The sequence below is a fragment of the Carica papaya genome, chromosome 3 (genome assembly GCF_054855325.1).
Source record: "Carica papaya isolate Zhongbai chromosome 3, ASM5485532v1, whole genome shotgun sequence".
Classification (NCBI taxonomy): domain Eukaryota; kingdom Viridiplantae; phylum Streptophyta; class Magnoliopsida; order Brassicales; family Caricaceae; genus Carica; species Carica papaya.
In genome coordinates this window covers 14991877-15010645 of record NC_142311.1, presented here as the reverse complement: position 1 = coordinate 15010645, position 18769 = coordinate 14991877, and the positions used below count along the sequence as shown (strand labels likewise).

At 32.0% G+C, this 18769-nt stretch overlaps 1 protein-coding gene and 1 long non-coding RNA gene across 3 annotated transcripts; both read left to right on the top strand.

Moving 5' to 3' along the window:
- Positions 1–834: 834 nt before the first annotated feature.
- On the top strand, positions 835–3924 carry AILP1 (aluminum induced protein with YGL and LRDR motifs). The gene is made up of 5 exons (XM_022036158.2): positions 835–1177; positions 2744–2984; positions 3081–3201; positions 3295–3404; positions 3681–3924. Exons 1-5 carry the CDS (start codon positions 975–977, stop codon positions 3714–3716), a joined length of 711 nt encoding a protein of 236 aa, XP_021891850.2. The 5' UTR covers positions 835–974; the 3' UTR covers positions 3717–3924.
- A 549-nt stretch (positions 3925–4473) lies between these two features.
- Positions 4474–11891, top strand: LOC148266742 (uncharacterized). 2 transcript variants are annotated; one of them, XR_015817855.1, is made up of 3 exons: positions 4474–5407; positions 5509–5763; positions 11599–11891. It is a non-coding gene; the product is annotated as an uncharacterized LOC148266742 (long non-coding RNA). The 2 variants fall into 2 exon arrangements; XR_015817856.1 differs by lacking the exon at positions 11599–11891 and having other exon boundaries at positions 5509–5589; positions 5651–7955.
- Positions 11892–18769: the final 6878 nt, after the last annotated feature.

The window sequence follows — 18769 nt, the reverse complement described above, 5'->3', positions numbered from 1 at the left end:
CTTTTATTAAGTTCAAAGGTTAAAAAAGAATAATAAAGTAATATCTCACAAGATTATGTGTATAAATGCAGAACAAATGTCTCTTTTCTAAAGATTAGACTCAAGAATAAGATATGACATATTTATGTTATGTAATCTCACATATTAATGCTATCTATCATTGATCTATTTAATCCTTTATTAGAAATTTATTTTAAATACTATAGTAGTAAAAACAAGTTGTTATTCATATGAAAAAGTCATATACAGGCTTTTTTAAGTGTTTTTTTGGTTAATTTTACAGAAAATTAATATATTATTTATTTTGTAAATGTTGACTTATTCACCGATAAATGCCAAAATGTAATTTTTCAAAAGAATTTCAAAAATAAATTCCATTTCTGCAAAACATAGCTTAAATAAAATTAATCACATAAATATTAAATTAATATATTTTTGTAGAACAGAAAATTATTTGTATTAAAACCCTTGTTGCTTTTGAATCTTGATGCGGTGCATACTTGAAACTGGTATCTACCGCACTGGATTTGAGCTTCTCCAAAGCTACAGGGTCAGGGATTTAACGCATTTCAACACAGATATGATATCATGAACCATCAACCAGATAAGGACAGAGGGTGTGGGACCTCATCATGACGCACACACTCTCAATCTAACGGTTCAAAATAAATCTCATCATGTGGCCCCCACGGACCCATGCTGGCCCTTGTCGCCGATTGGCTAATTAATTAACGTCCGATTCATAGCACGCCAAAAAAAAAATATTAAAATAACTTGAACTGACGATTATGTCCTCCATTCTCTTCCTATAAAATGGAACCCCCGTCTGCCATTGCCATTCTCATGTCTGAGCTCTGAATCTCCTAGTTCATACCAGAGAAATCAAGTTAAATTACGCAACAATCTTTATTGTAGTTTCGTTAGAAAATTTTCTTGAAGCAGAGAGTTTTCTAGGGAAGAGAAAGAGAGAGACAATGTTGGGAGTTTTCAGTAGCTCGATAATGTCACCACCAGACGAACTGGTGGCGGCGGGGTGCCGGACTCCATCCCCTAAGATATCGGCGTCGGCGCTGGTGAATCGTTTTCTGGAGACCAATCCCTCGGCCGTGTCCGTGCGGATCGGCGACAACGTCCAGTTGGCGTACACTCACCGAAACGAGTCTGCTTTACACCCCAGGTAAAATCAGTAGAAATTTAAAGAAGAAATGAAAAATGAAATCTAATCAAGTGGCCTTGATAGAAAAGGCTGATGATCATTATGTCGGCTCCTACGGCGCCGTTTTGGTGTGGCCTTTTCACAAATAGGCCAATCATGGCGGGCCTCTGGTTCTCGGAAATGATGCAGGGAGAGAACAGAGTTTTCCTGGTTTTAATTGGATTGATTTCCTTGTTTGAGTTTGTTTATGTCGAATTTTGCATAAGAAAAAAGAAGAGTTTTCATGAATAGACTGTACAAGCTCACATGAGGTTGGTGAACAAAAGCGGATCATGTACGAATACTCAAATAATAATTAATATTGTAAAATTAAGAATATATATATATATATATATGTATAATCAAATTTAAGAAGTAATCTAAAAACGTATTTTTGTTTTGTGATTAAACATATTTCCAATAATATACGATATGATTCTTTAAAAAATCATTTTTTATTATTATCCTTAATTATCTTGCATTTATTTCTATTGAATTGCCTAGTCATCTACATATCTGGATTTGAGTAGGGAAGCATTATTTCAATAAATTTTATGGTTTAATTATTTGAATTAATATTAAATAAATAGTTTTTTATGTTATCATAATACGTTATTTTACTATTTGATTTGATTCAATAAGAAATTAAATAATTTTTTATTTACTTATAAAATACAATTTTTTCATCCTTTAATATTTTAGAATATTGATATAATTTTTTTAAAATATTTAAATAAAATATATAAGTATCAGTATATTCAATTTAAAAAAATTGGATTTTTGATTACTTAATTTCGGTTCTATAATTATATAAAATAATTTTTAATCATAAAAAAAGAATATGAAACATGAACACCGAGCCCTGTCTTTTTCGCACCGGTCCGAAATCGGAAACTCCCTGTGAATAATAATTTGTGGTCTAAAACTGCAGGGGATGGAGCCTACATGGTTTATCAGATTGTGGGAAACGTTTCTGAGAGGTGGCACTGTCGTTTTCTTGGTGCCACCGACTTGTGAATTTTATTAGTGTATTTGTGTGTTTTAATATTACTAGTAATTTTCTATTATTTATATATATAAAGGATTTTATATAGGTAGAATCAAAATTAGTTTTGCAATAAGAAGGACATAATTATTGAAATAAAAATCCTTTAGTTTGTTAATTTTCAACAATATCAGAATCGAAGCGTCGGGATATTTTCTTTTCTTTTTCCTTTTTTCTTCAACACATATAAATAAATATATATATATATATATATTTTATGAATATACATGTTTTGCTGTGATTGTATTTACTTTTAGTAAAGCAAACCTTGATGATGATAACCCTTTAGTGGATTTCTCAATCAACTTTTTTGCAGTTGTCGAGTTGAGAAGGGAACAAAGTAAATTAGGATAAGAATAATGAAATCTTGGATGGGGATCCATGAATTGATTCGGAACCCGAGATCAACCAATATGATAAAAACAATCACACATATAATGACTGAAAAATTCATGCTTGGAATAGTTTGTCTGATGTGTGTTATTGTCATTGGTTAATGGCAGATCATTTGCGGTTAAGGATGAGATATTCTGCTTGTTTGAGGGAGCTCTGGACAATTTGGGGAGTCTGAGACAGCAGTATGGGCTGGCTAAGTCTGCAAATGAGGTTGTTTTAGTGATTGAAGCCTACAAGGCTCTCCGTGATCGGGCACCTTACCCTCCCAACCATGTTGTAGGACACCTCAATGGAAGCTTTGCTTTCATTGTTTTTGACAAATCCACCTCCACTTTGTTTGTGGCTTCTGTAAGTCACCATCTGGTACTTGAATTATATTCTTATTCCAATTTCGATTCCATGAAATTAACATCCAAACGTGGTATTTTCGTGTAATTGTGACAGGATCAATTTGGTAAGGTTCCTCTGTATTGGGGAATCACTGCCGATGGATATGTTGCCTTCGCTAATGATTCTGAGTTGCTCAGAGGTGCTTGTGGCAAGTCTCTTGCATCTTTCCCTCAAGGTAATTTCTCACCTACCCGCTCCCATAACTTCCACTCTTTCCTTCTTTCAAATTAACCATTTTGAAATTGACAATATCTCTCCACCATTGCAGGTTGTTTCTTTTCTACAGCAGTTGGAGAATTGAGAAGCTATGAGAATCCTAAGAACAAGATCACTGCAGTTCCCGCTAAAGAAGAAGAGATCTGGGGTGCTACATTTAAGGTAACTAATCAATATATATATATATCCTGTTCTAAGGTTGCATAATACATATATATATATTTATATGTTGTAGATGGGTGAAAATACTAGTCTAGTTCTCTATCATACTAGTCCGGACAGTATTATAACCATTGAAGGGAGTGAAACAAACTTTCTCGAATCCAAGCTGGAGTGATCACCTTCCAGATTATACATTAGATTATGATATAATTTGCTGCAATTATATAGTATTTGTGGCATTAATTATCAAAATTTGACGGGGTTTATGAAATTCAGGTGGAAGGACCAGCAGTTTTTGCAGGTACAAAGTAGAAGTTGGCTGAGAATTCTATAATTTGTTTTGTTTTTCTATGGTTATGAATATGTGAATAAGTTTAATAGTTGTTAGAATGGAAAAATAGAAGCCAAGTTGGTTTAGGCAACTTTGTATTCTGAGTACTTCAATTTGCTTCTGTTTTATCTTTATTGTACAGCTTGCTTTTCAGTTAAATAATGTAAGTGTTGGAGGTTTTAAATCTCATTTTTTTTTTGTGTCTGCTTTTACGATTTTCATCTAATTAATATGCTTTCTATTCCAATTAATATTAATTAACCTTCTTTTAATTAATTATTTTTTTTTGTGACAAAAATTGGATAATTCTTAACTCTATAATTACCTTTTTATTTTATGTTATTATAAGAATATCATGTAGGTATTTTGGTCTTTATGCTTATATATATATATATATATATATATATATCTACATATATTGCAAAATAGAATAAGTTAGTAACTTTTATTAAACACATAATTCTGAATTGAATATTTAAACATTTAATTACTCATTTCTTAATGCAAGATTTAAGTGTTTTCAAATATTATTCTAATTAGCATGTTTATTTATTTATTTATTTTTTGGAAGATAAAAACTTATTTAAATTCCTTATTTGAATCAAAATTATCTTTAAGTTCTGGATAATTAAAATTTTATAATACTTATCTTATTAACATTTGATTTAGATTTAGCATTTTTTTTTATAAAAAAAAAAACTTTAATTCTTAAAGAATATGGGAACATAACTCCTCCCGTTTCTAGTTCTATCAATATTCCATTCAAAATTATTTTGCTAAATATTATATTCCTAACATAAGAAATAATATTGTAACTATTTTTCTATACAATGCAATCATATTTTTTTCATAAATTATCATTTTTAACAACAAATGAGGTTATTTTACAAAATCATGTGAAGCCACATCCAAAATTCTGTGAATTTAGAATATTGTCTAGCTACCTATTAAACTAATTGAATTTCTTAAAAATATTTTATTTCAAGTATTTTACTTGTATAATATATCATAATTAGAGTAATGTGAGGTAAAAGAAGACTATATGTAACATCCTAAGTCCGGAATTTATGGTCAAAATGATGTAATTTAATTTTTAAAATAATAATAATAAAAAAAATGTAGGGTTAATTTTATTTATTTTTGAAATATATGAATTTTAGATGAATTTGAAAACAATTTTAGAAAGTAGGGTGAAACTGTAAATAAAGAGGGATGTATTTGAAAGAAAAGTTTGAAAAACATGGGTCAAATCACAAAAAAAGAGAAGTACAGGCCATGTAGGACGTCCACGTCAGCAGTACGGTGAGTCAGAACGCACTATGTGGTGGACACGCTGGCATGGGCTCTACGCAGGAACCACACGGGCGATCCGTGAGTCAAGACGATCCAACGGCCCGTGTTCATTCTCGCGCGAATGAACAGTTCGGATTGATTTCTTAGATAAGTGCGATTGGACGACCCACGCATCTTCGATTGAACGGCCCAGATATGTTTTCCTAATAAACGCGATCGAACGACTGATGAGGATCCACGCGAGCTCGGATGGACAACTCAGATCGAGGGAGGGGGTATTTAAACGTCTCTTCTAACCGAAACCCTAACCTTAGCTGACACCTACTCACCAGAGAAGAAGAAGAAGAAGGGCAGCTGGAGGAGAAGCCTAGCCATCAAGGTTGTCATACCGGAGACTCAAAACGCACCGATGAGTGCAATTTTTCTTCCCATTCTTCCCATTTCTCCGCTCATTAATCGACTAACACATTTTTTATGCAGAATAACTGAAAACAACTGTGACTTGCGAGGAGGAACAATGGAGCTTGGTTGAGCCACCGCACCAGAAGGCCAAAATCACTAGTAAGCTTCAGTTTTTCTCATCTTTTTGTCGATAAACACCTCATAACCATGATTTAAATAGATTTTCACCAATAATCAACCGAAAATGGCCTGACTGAGAGGAGGAGCCATCGGAGAAAGAGGATTAGGCAACAGAGCACAGCAGCGCTGCCAAGTCAGCACCCTAAACCCTCGGTGAGATTTTTTTTCTTTTTTAGCTGTTTCTGGCGTATTTTCATGCTATTTTGACATACATTTCGATCTTAGTAAGAAAATTCAATAAATTTAAGAACCAGGAACCATCGAAAATCGTAGTGAAAAATGTGGTGTTTTGGACACCGACCCAGGATAAGAATTCCTCATCCCTTTTTTCTATTATAGTTAAATTGAAGCTAAATTGATAATAAATAAAAAATTTAGTTAATTTGCGATCCTTTAATTAATTAAGTACATGTTACTAATGGAACAAGTAACCGATCAGTTTATACATGTTTTGAGTTTTAATTGTAGTGATTATTTCTTCAGTCGTTTATTATGCTTATTTATTCATTTTACTACTTACTTTAATTTATTCATTTTAATTCTACGGCTAACATGATAAGGTTTCTTAATCTATGTTATCATGTCATTTTATTATATGTATAATACGTTTATGTCAGTATAATGCATGTTTATTTTACGCACATAACCTAAATATGAATTTCATACTCATGTGCTGTTTTAAATACAAATATACGTGTCTTTTAAGGCTAGATAGTAAATAAAAGAAAATATATGGGTGAATTAATGGTGTTGAATGAAAGGGGCTTACTTGACATCTTAAAAAAAAGTGTACGAACTTAGTACATAAAGTGAACTCTACCGTGGATGTTACCCTCAGTCGTACGGGGCTGAGAAGTCCCATACCATAAGGGGTTGGGAATTATTTTAATTACACTAATACTGAACGAGGTATTGAAGCAGTTATGTGTTTTGACGCCTATTATCGGATGGGGTATGGGGATGACTGTTTGATTTTAGAATGAATGTTCGTGTCCACGTGTTATGGGGATCCCTATGGACCCCCAACAACACTGGTAGGAAATGTAAAATGATAAAAATGAATATGGTAAGGAATCCAGTTTTGGGAAATAATGTAAAGTTAATTATTATATGTCCTTTAGAATGTGTATTATAGATTGTTATTCTTATCCTTATCTTAATAAATGACATTTAAGAATTTACAGAGGAGTTGAAAAAATATTAATATTTTTAGTGAAACGAATAATGACACTAGCATTTGAGTTTTATTACCAATGAGCTCCATTAGTTATTTTATATTTTTTGTATCAGTGATAAAGTGTTGATATTCTTACTGAGGTAGTGTAGCCTATCCCTTTATTATTAATTATTTCAGATCATGACAACCAAGACCCAAATCCTGAACAGTAAGAAACTAGTTAGGAGATTGCCTCTTTCGCTTTCCTAGTTTCGAGTAGAAGTTAATCATATTTTTTTTCTCTTATGCTTTTTTCATTAAAGTTTTTAAGGGTATTCTTGTAACCCTATTAAGCATTTTAATTAACTATACAAGGAATGTAACCCTAAACTCTAATTGCTTCCACTAAATTATAAATTTCAGTATTGCTTATTGCACTATTTCTGAGTTATACGCTCAGAATTTCCAATAGGGGGTTTGGGCTTTTACACTATAAAAGTAAATTTTAAATTTCAAATAATTCATAGTCACCGTTATTTTGTTAGAGAGGAGACCGTACGATCTTATCATATATTTGTATATTATATATTATTTCTTAATTATATATGCAATTTATATTTTAGTTTAGCTTTTTTTAAAAAAAAAAAACCAAATTTAGAGATTAGGCGCTTGAATGCATCAAATGGTGTTCTTTATTGTGGGTAAGGTTTCTTCTGTAATTAACAAAGTCGAGAAGTGAGATAAAAAGTATACAAGGTTATTCGATGGTCACACCCTACTTAGAGTTGATCCTCCTTTAATGTTATTCCCTGATCAAATCCCTTTGAACATCTCCAACCCCCAATTCTTTTATTGTTTTAATATATTTTTCATTTCACTTGAGAATATAACTTAGTGAGGAAACATGCATCCTTACATAATATTATCTCAAATTCGAGGCAAACTCTTTAATTCTTTTTTTTTTAACTTTAACCAATTTCACCTATTTTTCTCATTTGTTCATAGTCTTATTTTTAAGTGTTTAATTTCACTTTATTTTTTATTTGAAAATTATAAATCATGGTTGCTTGACTGGTGACTATAACACTTAGAAAAGGTCATCATGAACACCCTACCCATTTGTTTTCCTAGGATACACTAGATAGAGAAATTACGTGCATGAAATCTATTAATGAGAAAAAAAATTTCTCTTGAGAAACTAATTCGATGTCTTTAAAGGGTAATGACCTATTGCTAGATGTCAATAATGATTTGTGGATTCAATATAACTAGTAATTGAATTTATTTAATTATATTTTTAATAAATAAGATTAATATTCAATTATATAGTTAAATGATTGAACTTGGTTTTAAGAGTCTAAGGAATTGTTATATGTACATAATCCCAAAGTTTAGTTAGCAAGATTAAATAAATTTAGGATGGTAAAATTGATTAAAGAGTTTAATCAAGAGCAATACCAAATTAGAGTATTAAATTAAATTAGGATGAGATATTAAGTATTCATTATTTTATCAAGAGCTAATTGGTTAAGGTTATTTAGGGTGTATTTGGCTAGATTTTCGGCTTAGGCTTTTGCATTTCAAAAGCATTATTGCGGCATTTGGCAAATATAAAAGCAAAAATATACTTTTAATAGCTTAATACAAAAGTTTTTAGAAAATAACTTTGACTTTTATTAAAAATTTACACTTAAATCTCAACATTCATTTTCACCAAACAAACAATTTTTGTTTTTCTAAAAGAAAAACACTTTTTATAGTCATTTCTGTGAAACATCAAACAACTTTAACTAAAAGTGCTTTAGTCATAACTATTTTAACAATATTTTTAAAACTCACAACATAAATTACAGATGTCCTAAATGTCTACTCAGGCATTTAAATATATCTTAACTTAAAACTAAAAACTAATTAAAAAGTATTCTAATTGGTAGGCCAAAGTAATAATAATTAAGCTTAATTATAGAGTATAATTAAAAGACCACGTAAACAAGGGTATTTTGGTAATTGGACTTATATATGGTCTACTAGCTATAAGAGAAATCCTTTGTACTTTGGTCAACTTTTAATGTTTATCCTAAAAAATTAGCGGTAAAATTGTTAATTGAAGTACTATATCTAGATTAATACTTAGTATTTTGAACTAAACTAAATATATCAATTGAATCTCAAAAACAATATTAGATTAATTACAGTATAGATAAGAGAGTGAAAATATCATATTATAAAAAGGGGCAAAGCTCATCTTTTGCTCCCTTTATTGAGAATCAAGGCCTCCTATTGTTGTTTCAACGCCTTATAAGGCTTCCCTCATCTCACTCTTTTTGGTTCTTGAGAATGGTCGTTTCTTTTTCTAGGATCAAAACGATTATCCTGCCCCATGGGTCCATATCCATCCTTGAACATCATCGTGTACTGTTCATTTCCCTGCCATTTTTATAATCATCACTTGTCATCCACATAGGTGTATCCATTCCCCCTAAGTGGACGGGAAAGAAAAATTTCTTGACATAACCCCAAGTTGCAGAACTAATGGTAAAAGGGTCGACCTAAGGGATTAATTAACACATTAGTTAAAAGTCAAATAACTTGAAATCGACTTTCGCACATTCTTAAAACTAATTGGATTCATTCAGTTTTTTTTCCTTCTTCTACCTTCTTCTAATATGATCTGAACTCTCTCTTGAATACATATAATAGATTATAGACTCTCACTCTAGTACACTTGTTATTTATAGGATCATTCACCCAAAAGCTTTGAGAAAGAGTTATTAAAATTAGGGTTAAAATATAGGTGTTGTATACGTAATATAAGAGAAATTTAACTTTAGATATTCTTTTTAATATAAGGGAGTAAAATAGAGATTTTTAAAGATAGTGATTATTTGATAAGAGGTTAAAGAGAAAAGGAAAAAAAGTTTTTCTCTCATCTTATTGCCCTAATTTATAAGCTTAGAGGAAGAAAAAGGCCATTGGAGGTTTGGCTTCTTTTATGTAGATCATGTTTCTTCCATCTCATGCCCTACTGATATGTTCTTGTATAACTTCAAGCTCTCTTAAGGATTTCATTCTCAATCTTATGTGATGTTAACAATTTTTATCTAGATTATCATTCTCCATGTCGGTTCAACTATTTCATTATTCATCTTTGTGCCCTTCGCCTTTATCCAATTATCAACATTTCATTATTTTATCTTTTTATCTGATAGTTCCATAACTATTACCTTATTGTTCTCAATTCTTTGCATTTTAGTTATTTTAGTCTTAATTCCAAATATTGTGTCCTTCATTAATTCCATTATGTTCTTCTTGCCCATTTAGATTTTCACATCTTGGTTCCTAATCTTATGCCCTTCAGTTGCCTTGTTTATTTATCATTATGCATATCTAGTTATTTTATGTTATTATGTCAGCAATGTTCCTAATCGTGTTCTTTTTTGTAGTTTCATTAATTATTTTCATGCTCATTTAGTTTCAGTTAATAGTCTCCAATTGTTTGTTGACCTTCTGGTTCTTCTACTCTTGATCTCACACTCCTTTAGTTGTTATTTCTCAAACTTATACCATATTGTTGTTCCATCCTTTACCACATGGATTTCTAGTTGCTCATGCTCTTTGACTTCTAATTTTAGGATTCATAGATCTTTTTGGTTCATATGTTATTTTGTAGTCATATCCTATTCTTATTGTCATGCAATGCTATGTGTACATACTTATTTGACCTCGTTTTGTTTAAACTATGGTGTCTTGTTTAAGAATTTAATTTATCCCATAAAGTTCCCATCCCTTTGAGGGTTAGTTTCTTATTTCAAGAATTCATTATGATTCTATAGTTCTATCACTTCGAGGCTTAGTATCTTTGTTCAAGACATTTTTTCTTAGTTTTGTCCACTAAAATTTCTAACAATGCATTTTGTCCGAATATCGTCTTACTATTTATTTTTTATGGCGTTCACCTAATAACTATCTTGGTGACTATCCACCTTCATTTTTCTTTTAGATGCCCATAATCTTTAACTTAAAGATGGTTTAGTTTTTGGCTTCTAGTGCATCTTCCCTTATCATAATCTAGGACAATTTTAACCTTTACTTTTGCAACGCTTCCAATTATTTTCTCAGTTTCTCGCCCTTGATTCTTTAAAGATACTTTTAACATTCTTACTGGTTTCCCTCTTTCATTAGTGATTATTACTTTTGCAATTTTCCACTTTTATCACCCTTATGTTGTCTTTCTATATGTACCTCTTGTCTGTTATTCTTAAGTTATTTAATTTGCCTTTGATTCTCCAAGCATTATTTTTGCCCTCTATGAGATTTCAATGACTCGTATCTCAACTTTGTATCTAGTTTGTGGAAATTATACCTTTGATACTTCTTATCTTTCCTCTTCTAGGATGACTATTTTGACATAACCAATCTTGATACTTTTAATTTTCTTCCATAAGAATTCACCCAAATGTTTTTATAGTGTATGATTTTTTTACTTGGTACTAAATGAAAATGTTTTCCCCAATGCTTCTAGTCTATCTTTGATTCTAGGGATTCTTATTTTCGAAGATTTTTCACTTCAACTTATTCATGATATTCTTGCCTCTTATTCATGCCTTGATTTTTTTTGCTTATGATTCTTTTAGTAGATTATGACTTCATATTCCTTTCAAAAATTTCATGTTTTTTTTCTCTAATTATTTTCACATTTACAAAACCTTTATTCTAGACAGCTTCAGTCACTTTTTAGTTTTCCTCAAACTTAGTTTCCTTATATAATGTATTATTTTCCATATGCTTCTTCCTTACTCTTGCAATTATTCACTTTCATTTCCTTTGTACAGCTATGCATCAATCTAGAACTAAAAGGGACCAAGGACCAAAGAAATTGCAGGAGGTCTAAACTGAAGATCATACCATTTAAGTTTTGGTTTTGTCACGTTTGGAATGATATTTTCTAATCCAATCTAGCTTGGACAGTACAGACCAAGCTTTTTCTAAATTATGTTTTAATTTAAAAAATCATCTTTCTTTATTATTCTAGAATAGATATTCTAAACTTATTCAATGATTCAATAATTTGGTAGATATGAAAATCATCTAAGTTGTTTTCTCCATCATCTGTGTAATGCTATATTAAAGTAAATGGTCATTGAGTACCAATCACATAAAAAAAAACTCCTGACACAATATCTAATCCTTTATAGATTTTTATTGGAGTATTATAGCAATACCCTGTTCCAATCTAAAATAGAGTCCTAGTACACACTTTTTATTTGAATTTAATTTTTGCAAATAATACTTTATGAATAAAAATGGTTCTTTAGACTGAATTGATGTTTGAAAAATGGTTCTTTTAAAAATAAACACACATACTCAAGACTGTAATATAGAGAATTGAATTAATTCCTACATAATAGAGGGAGTCACTGATGGAGGCATAAATGGAAAAGAGAAATAAAGGTAATAGTCAACAGTTGTGGTTCGCCTTTGGATTTCAGAATGGTTGGGTTACGACATGGACATATGAGAGATTCTCAACTTTTTCTTTCTCATCATTTGCTTGGGTCAAACTCTTGGTCATGAGGCCCTTGCAAATTACCACCCATTGTTTATGTTTCTATATTATTAACCCTTTTTCTTTAACAAATAACATACATTTTCTTTACCGAAGTAACTTTTATAACACATCTTTAGTAGTTTTCTCTCTTATTGACTTCTTACCCTAATTCTCATCATGATTTTTTATCTTCTTTTTATTAAAGGAATTAATTAATTGTGTAATTATTGTAAATAATTTGATAGGCCCACAAATTAGGTTATTAACAAAAAATCCACAAATTAAGTGATTGATAATAAATTTTACAAATTAGGAGATTGATAATAAGTTCCATAAATTAGGTGATTGATAGAATTAGAATATTTGATTGACCATTAATTTCACATCTTGTATATGTATATATACCTCACCTTTGTTCAATGGAGATCAAGCCATCGTTCTTCACTCTTTTATGGTATCCGAGCTACTAAGCTCTTGAGTTACTTCTTCCATTCTTCCTTTTTTTCTTTATCTCTCACAATTCTCCACACACTTTTTTTTTTCAACCATTATGGCTTCTAAAAACATCTCTACATCTTCAACTGCTTATACCATTATTGAAAGTACCCAACACCAAAATAATTCTCTTATTACCATTAACACTACAAATATTTCAAAGTTGACCACCACCAACTACATCACGTGGAACCTCTAAATCTGAAGACTATTATAAGGATATGATATCTATAGCTTTCTTGATGGTTCCCATCCCAATCCCACACCAACCATCATCACTAATGGTAAGGCGACTCCAAATTCGGCCTACACAACATGAAGTGCCAAGATCATCTTCTCTTCAGTACACTCCTTGGTGCAGTCTCTCTACCCATCCAACCTCTTCTTGCCTGTAGTACCACCTCCAAGGACATATAAACTACTCTGCCTAATACCTATGCCAAATCATCCTATGGTCACATCAAACAACTCAAAAACCAATTGAAGAATTGTGTCAAAGTATACGCACTTTATCAAAAATTGAGTTGATGAACTTGCTCTCCTTGAAAAACCCATTGATGATGAAGATCTCATTGATAAGATTCTTGATGGCATTGGCGAGAAATATAAAAGAATTGTCGATGTGGTTAATGCACGTGAAACACCTATCTCCGTTGATGAAATTCATGAACAACTCATCAATAAGGAGGCATCTCTCCAACAATCACACGCACCACCATCATTCCTTCCAGCCACCGTCTATCCTATTAATCGACACAAAAATCAATCTTGGTAACCATCTCCTCCTTCTTGGCACCCTTCTGCAACTTGCATATACAATCATAGACAACAATCTAATGCTCCTCATAATGATCGTCCTACACCATGTCCATATCTTGGGCATTGCTAAAGATGTGGTGCTCAAGGACACATTATCAAATGATGCTCTCTTTATTGACTTGTCAATGCCCAATCATCATTAGCTCCATCAGCAACACATCTACAGGCTCCACACCTTGCTTCTTCATAGCAACAACGTGCACATTACGCATCTCTTGAGACCATTGACACCCCCACATGGCCATTTGATAATGGGGCATTGCACCATGTCACCACAGGCTTGAATAATCTTTCACTCCACACTCTTTATGCAGGGTCTGATTACATTATTATTGGTGATGGCTTGGGGTCTTCATATTACCCATACTGGTTCCACCACTCTTCTTACCCCTATTCGTACCTTTAATTTACACAATATACCTTACGTGTCTAACATGGAAAAAAAATCTTATTTTTATTTATCAACTTTACAATACTAATCATGTTTATAGAATTCTTATTCATTGTTTTTCATGTGAAGGACCTGAGCACAGGGACAATCTTTTTAACAAGAAACATTAAAGATGGTGTCTATGAATGACGAAACTCCTCTCCAAATTTGTCTTATCCGTTCGTTACCTTTTCTAGCGACAAGACCACTTCCTCCGAGTGGCACTCCAAATTAAGTCATTAATCCTCACCTATTCTTCATCATATTATGTCAATATTTTCTTTACCTTATTCTATGTCACAAAACACTCATTATAATGTGTGTTTAAGCAATAAAAGTCACAAGCTTTATTTCTCTGTATGTATAATTATTTCATCTCATCCCTTACAAATCATATTTTTAATATTTGGACCTCCTCCATTTACTGTGTTGATGATTTTAAATATTATGTTATTTTCGTTTATCACTTTACACGTTATATATTACATTACCCCTTAAAAAAAAATCTCATGTTTCTAATATTTTTTTCTTGTTGAAAAGTAATAGTAAAAAGTCACTTTAAACACTCCATTATCACTCTTCACTCCGATAATGGTGGGAAATATCAAGCATTAGATCAATTTTTATCCCTTTATGGAATTTCATATCTCACATCTCTTACACATACACTTGAACACAATGGTCTCTCATAATATCGACATTGACATATTTTTGAAACCAATGTCTCTACTCACTCACGCCTCACTTCCACTCACATACTTGAATTATGCCTTTGCAACTGCAATATATCTCATTAATTGCATACCCACACCCACACTTTACCTTTCTTCTCCTTATGAGTCTCTTTTCCACTCTCTACCAACTATACAAAAATCTGTATCTTTGGTTGTTTATGTTATCCATGGCTTCATCCGATAATGGTGGGGAATATCAAACATTAGATCAATTTTTATCCCTTTATAGAATTTCATATCTCACATCTTCTACACATATACCTGAACACAATAGTCTCTCATAATATCGACATTGGCATATTTTTGAAACCAATGTCTCTACTCACTCATGTCTCACTTCCAATCACATACTTGAATTATGCCTTTGCAACTGCAATATATCTCATTAATTGCATGCCCACACCCACACTTTACCTTTCTTCTCCTTATGAGTCTCTTTTCCACTCTCCACCAACTACACAAAAATCTGTATCTTTGGTTGTTTATCTTATCCATGGCTTCATCTGATAATGGTGGGGAATATCAAACATTAGATCAATTTTTATCCTTTATGTAATTTCATATCTCACATCTCCTATACATGCACCTGAACACAATGGTCTCTCATAATATCGACATTGACATATTTTTGAAACCAATTTCTCTACTCACTCACGCCTCACTTCCACTCACATACTTGAATTATGCCTTTGCAACTGCAATATATCTCATTAAGTGCATGCCCGCACCCACACTTTACCTTTCTTCTCCTTATGAGTCTCTTTTCCACTCTCCATCAACTACACAAAAATCTGTATCTTCGGTTGTTTATGTTATCCATGGCTTCATCCATACTCCAGTCACAAACTTGAGTCTCAATCCCTCCCTTATGTGTTTGTTGGGTATTCCCTCACCCAAAGTGCATATCTCTACCTTGATCATTCTATTTCTAAATTTTACACATCTCATCATGTTAAATTTGTGGAATTTATCTTTTCATTCATCTATTCAAAGTCATCTTAGTCGTCCAAGACTAGAAATACTCCCAAATTAGTTTCCATCAACATCATTGCATCCTATTAAGGTTGCATCACTCAATATAACCTCTACAGCCTTGCCCCCGAGTTTAGATCCATCTCACAGTCAACCATTCGATGGACCAGAACAGTTCACTGACACCAATAATAACCCACAAAATCCACCCTCTAATTCCTTACCTTTCTCTCTAGACCCACTCCTCTAGAACCATCCACTAACACCTACATCATGACCACTCTCACTAAAAATAAAATTTATAAATCTATCTAAAAACTCAATCTTACCACTACCATAACCTCAACCCATCAACTTAGGCATACATTGATTCAAGCCCTCAAAGATCCAAAATGGCATCATACTATGTCTGAGGAGTATGATGCTCTTATACGGAATGGAAGATGGAAAAATTTCCCACCTAATTTAATGCAAAATGTTGTCAGTTGTAAATGAATTTTTAGAATTAAACATTTACCTGATGGCTCAAGTGACAGATACAAAGCTCGACTAGTTACTAAAGGATTCCATCAACGTCCTAATGTTGATTATCATGACACCTTCAGTCTAGTTGCCAAACCTACCACTATTTGTATCATCCTCAGTTTTGTGGTTAGTTGCGAGTGGTCTCTTAGTTAACTTGATGTCAACAATGCTTTTCTACATGGTCATCTCTCTGAAGATGTTTTCATGGTAAAACCACTTGGTTTTCTTAATCATGATAATCCTACGCATGTTTGTAAGTTATGCAAGGTTATATATTATATCAAACAAGCACCACGTGTCTAGTACCATGAACTAAAAAAATTTCTTATAGCCTTTAGGTTTACAAACTCTTATGCAAACACTGTATTTTTAGTTGTAACGCTAGTTACACTCTACTAAATCTCCTTGTGTATGTTGATGATATAATTATTACTGGCAGGAATATTGTTGTAATTCAATAGTTTATTGATCTTCTTGACAAAAAGTTCTTTATCCAAGATCTTGGTGTTGAAGTTACTACCACTTCTACTAGTTTACTTCTCTCTCAACGGAAGTACATCACAAATCTTCTCGCTCGTACAAATATAATAGGGGTCAAATTTGTCACCATTCCACTTGCCACCAAGCCAACACTTATATTTCTAGTACTACTTTGATAGATCCTTCTTAATACAAAATAGTTGTTAGAAGTCTCACTCGTATTGATATTACATATATTGTTAATATGTTATCTCAATTCATGCATCAACCTAATATTGATCATTGGAATGTTGTGAAACATTTACTTTGCTATCTTTATCATGGTCTTGCCTTGCACCGCCACATCTTTATCTCTTTATGCATTCTCAAATGTTGACTAGGCTAGTAATAAGATGACTACATCTCCACTAGTGTTTATATTGTTTACCTTGGTCACAATCCCATATCCTAGTCCTATAAGAAACAACACAGTTGCACAATCCTCCACTGAAGCTAAATATCATTCTGTTGGTTCTACAGCTATTAAGTTATGTTGGATTTGTTCTCTTTCAACAGAGGGTGGCATTTGTATTCCTACTACTCCGTTATCTATTGTGACAATATTGATGCAACTCATCTTTGTTCTAATCCTGTCTTCCATTCACGGATGAAATATTCTATAATTGATTATCATTTTATTCGGGATCAAGTCCAAAGTGGAGCTTTACATATCACCCATGTGTCCTCAAAATATCAATTAGTAGATCTCTTAACCAAACCTCTTTCACGCACTCGCTTTTAACTTTTGGAGACCAATATTGGACTCTCCATAGGAGCTCCATCTTGAGGGGGCATATTAGAGGAATTAATTAATTGTGTAATTATTGTAAATAATTTGATTGATCCACAAATTAGGTTATTAAAAACAAACCTCATAAATTAAGTGATTGACAATAAATCCCACGAATTAGGAGATTGATAATAAGTTCCACAAATTATGCTGATTGATAATAGGTTATCTTGTATGTGTATATATACATCACCTATATTCAATGAAATTCAAGCCATTATTCTTCACTCATTTACTTCTTAGGCCTCCAATAGTATTATTGGTTATTGTTCTTTAGGTATTTAACTCAAAATGCAACCTTGTCTCGTTTTTTAATAGTTTGATTATCATACTTCTCCTAGATCGCATCTATGTTACTCGAATTTTATCCTTCTTTTTCACTTTTTTAAGTCTTAAAATCTTTACTCACCAATAAATTGCATATGCATTCCCTACCAGGGTTCTTATTCTATCATGCCCTAGAGTAATCCTTTTTTTTTTTTTGAATTCTTGCTTTTATCTACAACGCATTATAGGCTTGTTACACTTCTATGTTCAAAATGGAGTTAAGACTCTATTTTCCTCTTCATTAAGACTTCATCATCTAGTATTTCAAGACTTCTTCATATTTTTCACTTTTTGCATTTACAATGCATTAGCTTAAATCAAACATTAATAAGGACTGTGAAACTTACCAAAGATCTTACCCTAACAATTATAGTTCAAGAGGTTTTTACCCTCATAGCTTTTTTTCCTTCATAGCAGTTCGTCATAGAAATTGTAATTTAAGAGGTTCTTCATCCATAAAGTCTCTTTTTCTTCAAATTAACTTTTTGCATATTTATGATGTCTTTTCATATGAATCTTACTTACTAAGGATTCTTCATCTTCAAAACCTCTTTTTCTTCATAGCTATTTTCTACATATACTTGAATCCTTGTGGTAGAAACTATAGTTCAAGAGTTTCTTTATGCTTAAAGCTTCTTTTTCTTCATTTGAGTTTTACCTATTCTCGAATTTTCAATATATCAACTTAAATAAAGTGCCATCACTTGTTAGTGATACTTACTTGACATCTCATGGTAGCAATTATAGGTTGAGAAATTCTTCGTCCTTAAATATTCTACTTTTTTTTATTTCTTTATTATTCAAATTTTCAGGTTGTACACGAGTCTTATATAATTCTATGCAT

Coding starts and splice junctions, on each gene's coding strand:
- AILP1 (XM_022036158.2), top strand. CDS start 975: ATGTTGGGAGTTTTCAGTAGCTCGATAATGTCACCACCAGACGAACTG. Junction 1,178..2,743: donor GAGTCTGCTTTACACCCCAG/GTAAAATCAGTA, acceptor GGTTAATGGCAG/ATCATTTGCGGTTAAGGATG. Junction 3,202..3,294: donor TCTTGCATCTTTCCCTCAAG/GTAATTTCTCAC, acceptor CCACCATTGCAG/GTTGTTTCTTTTCTACAGCA.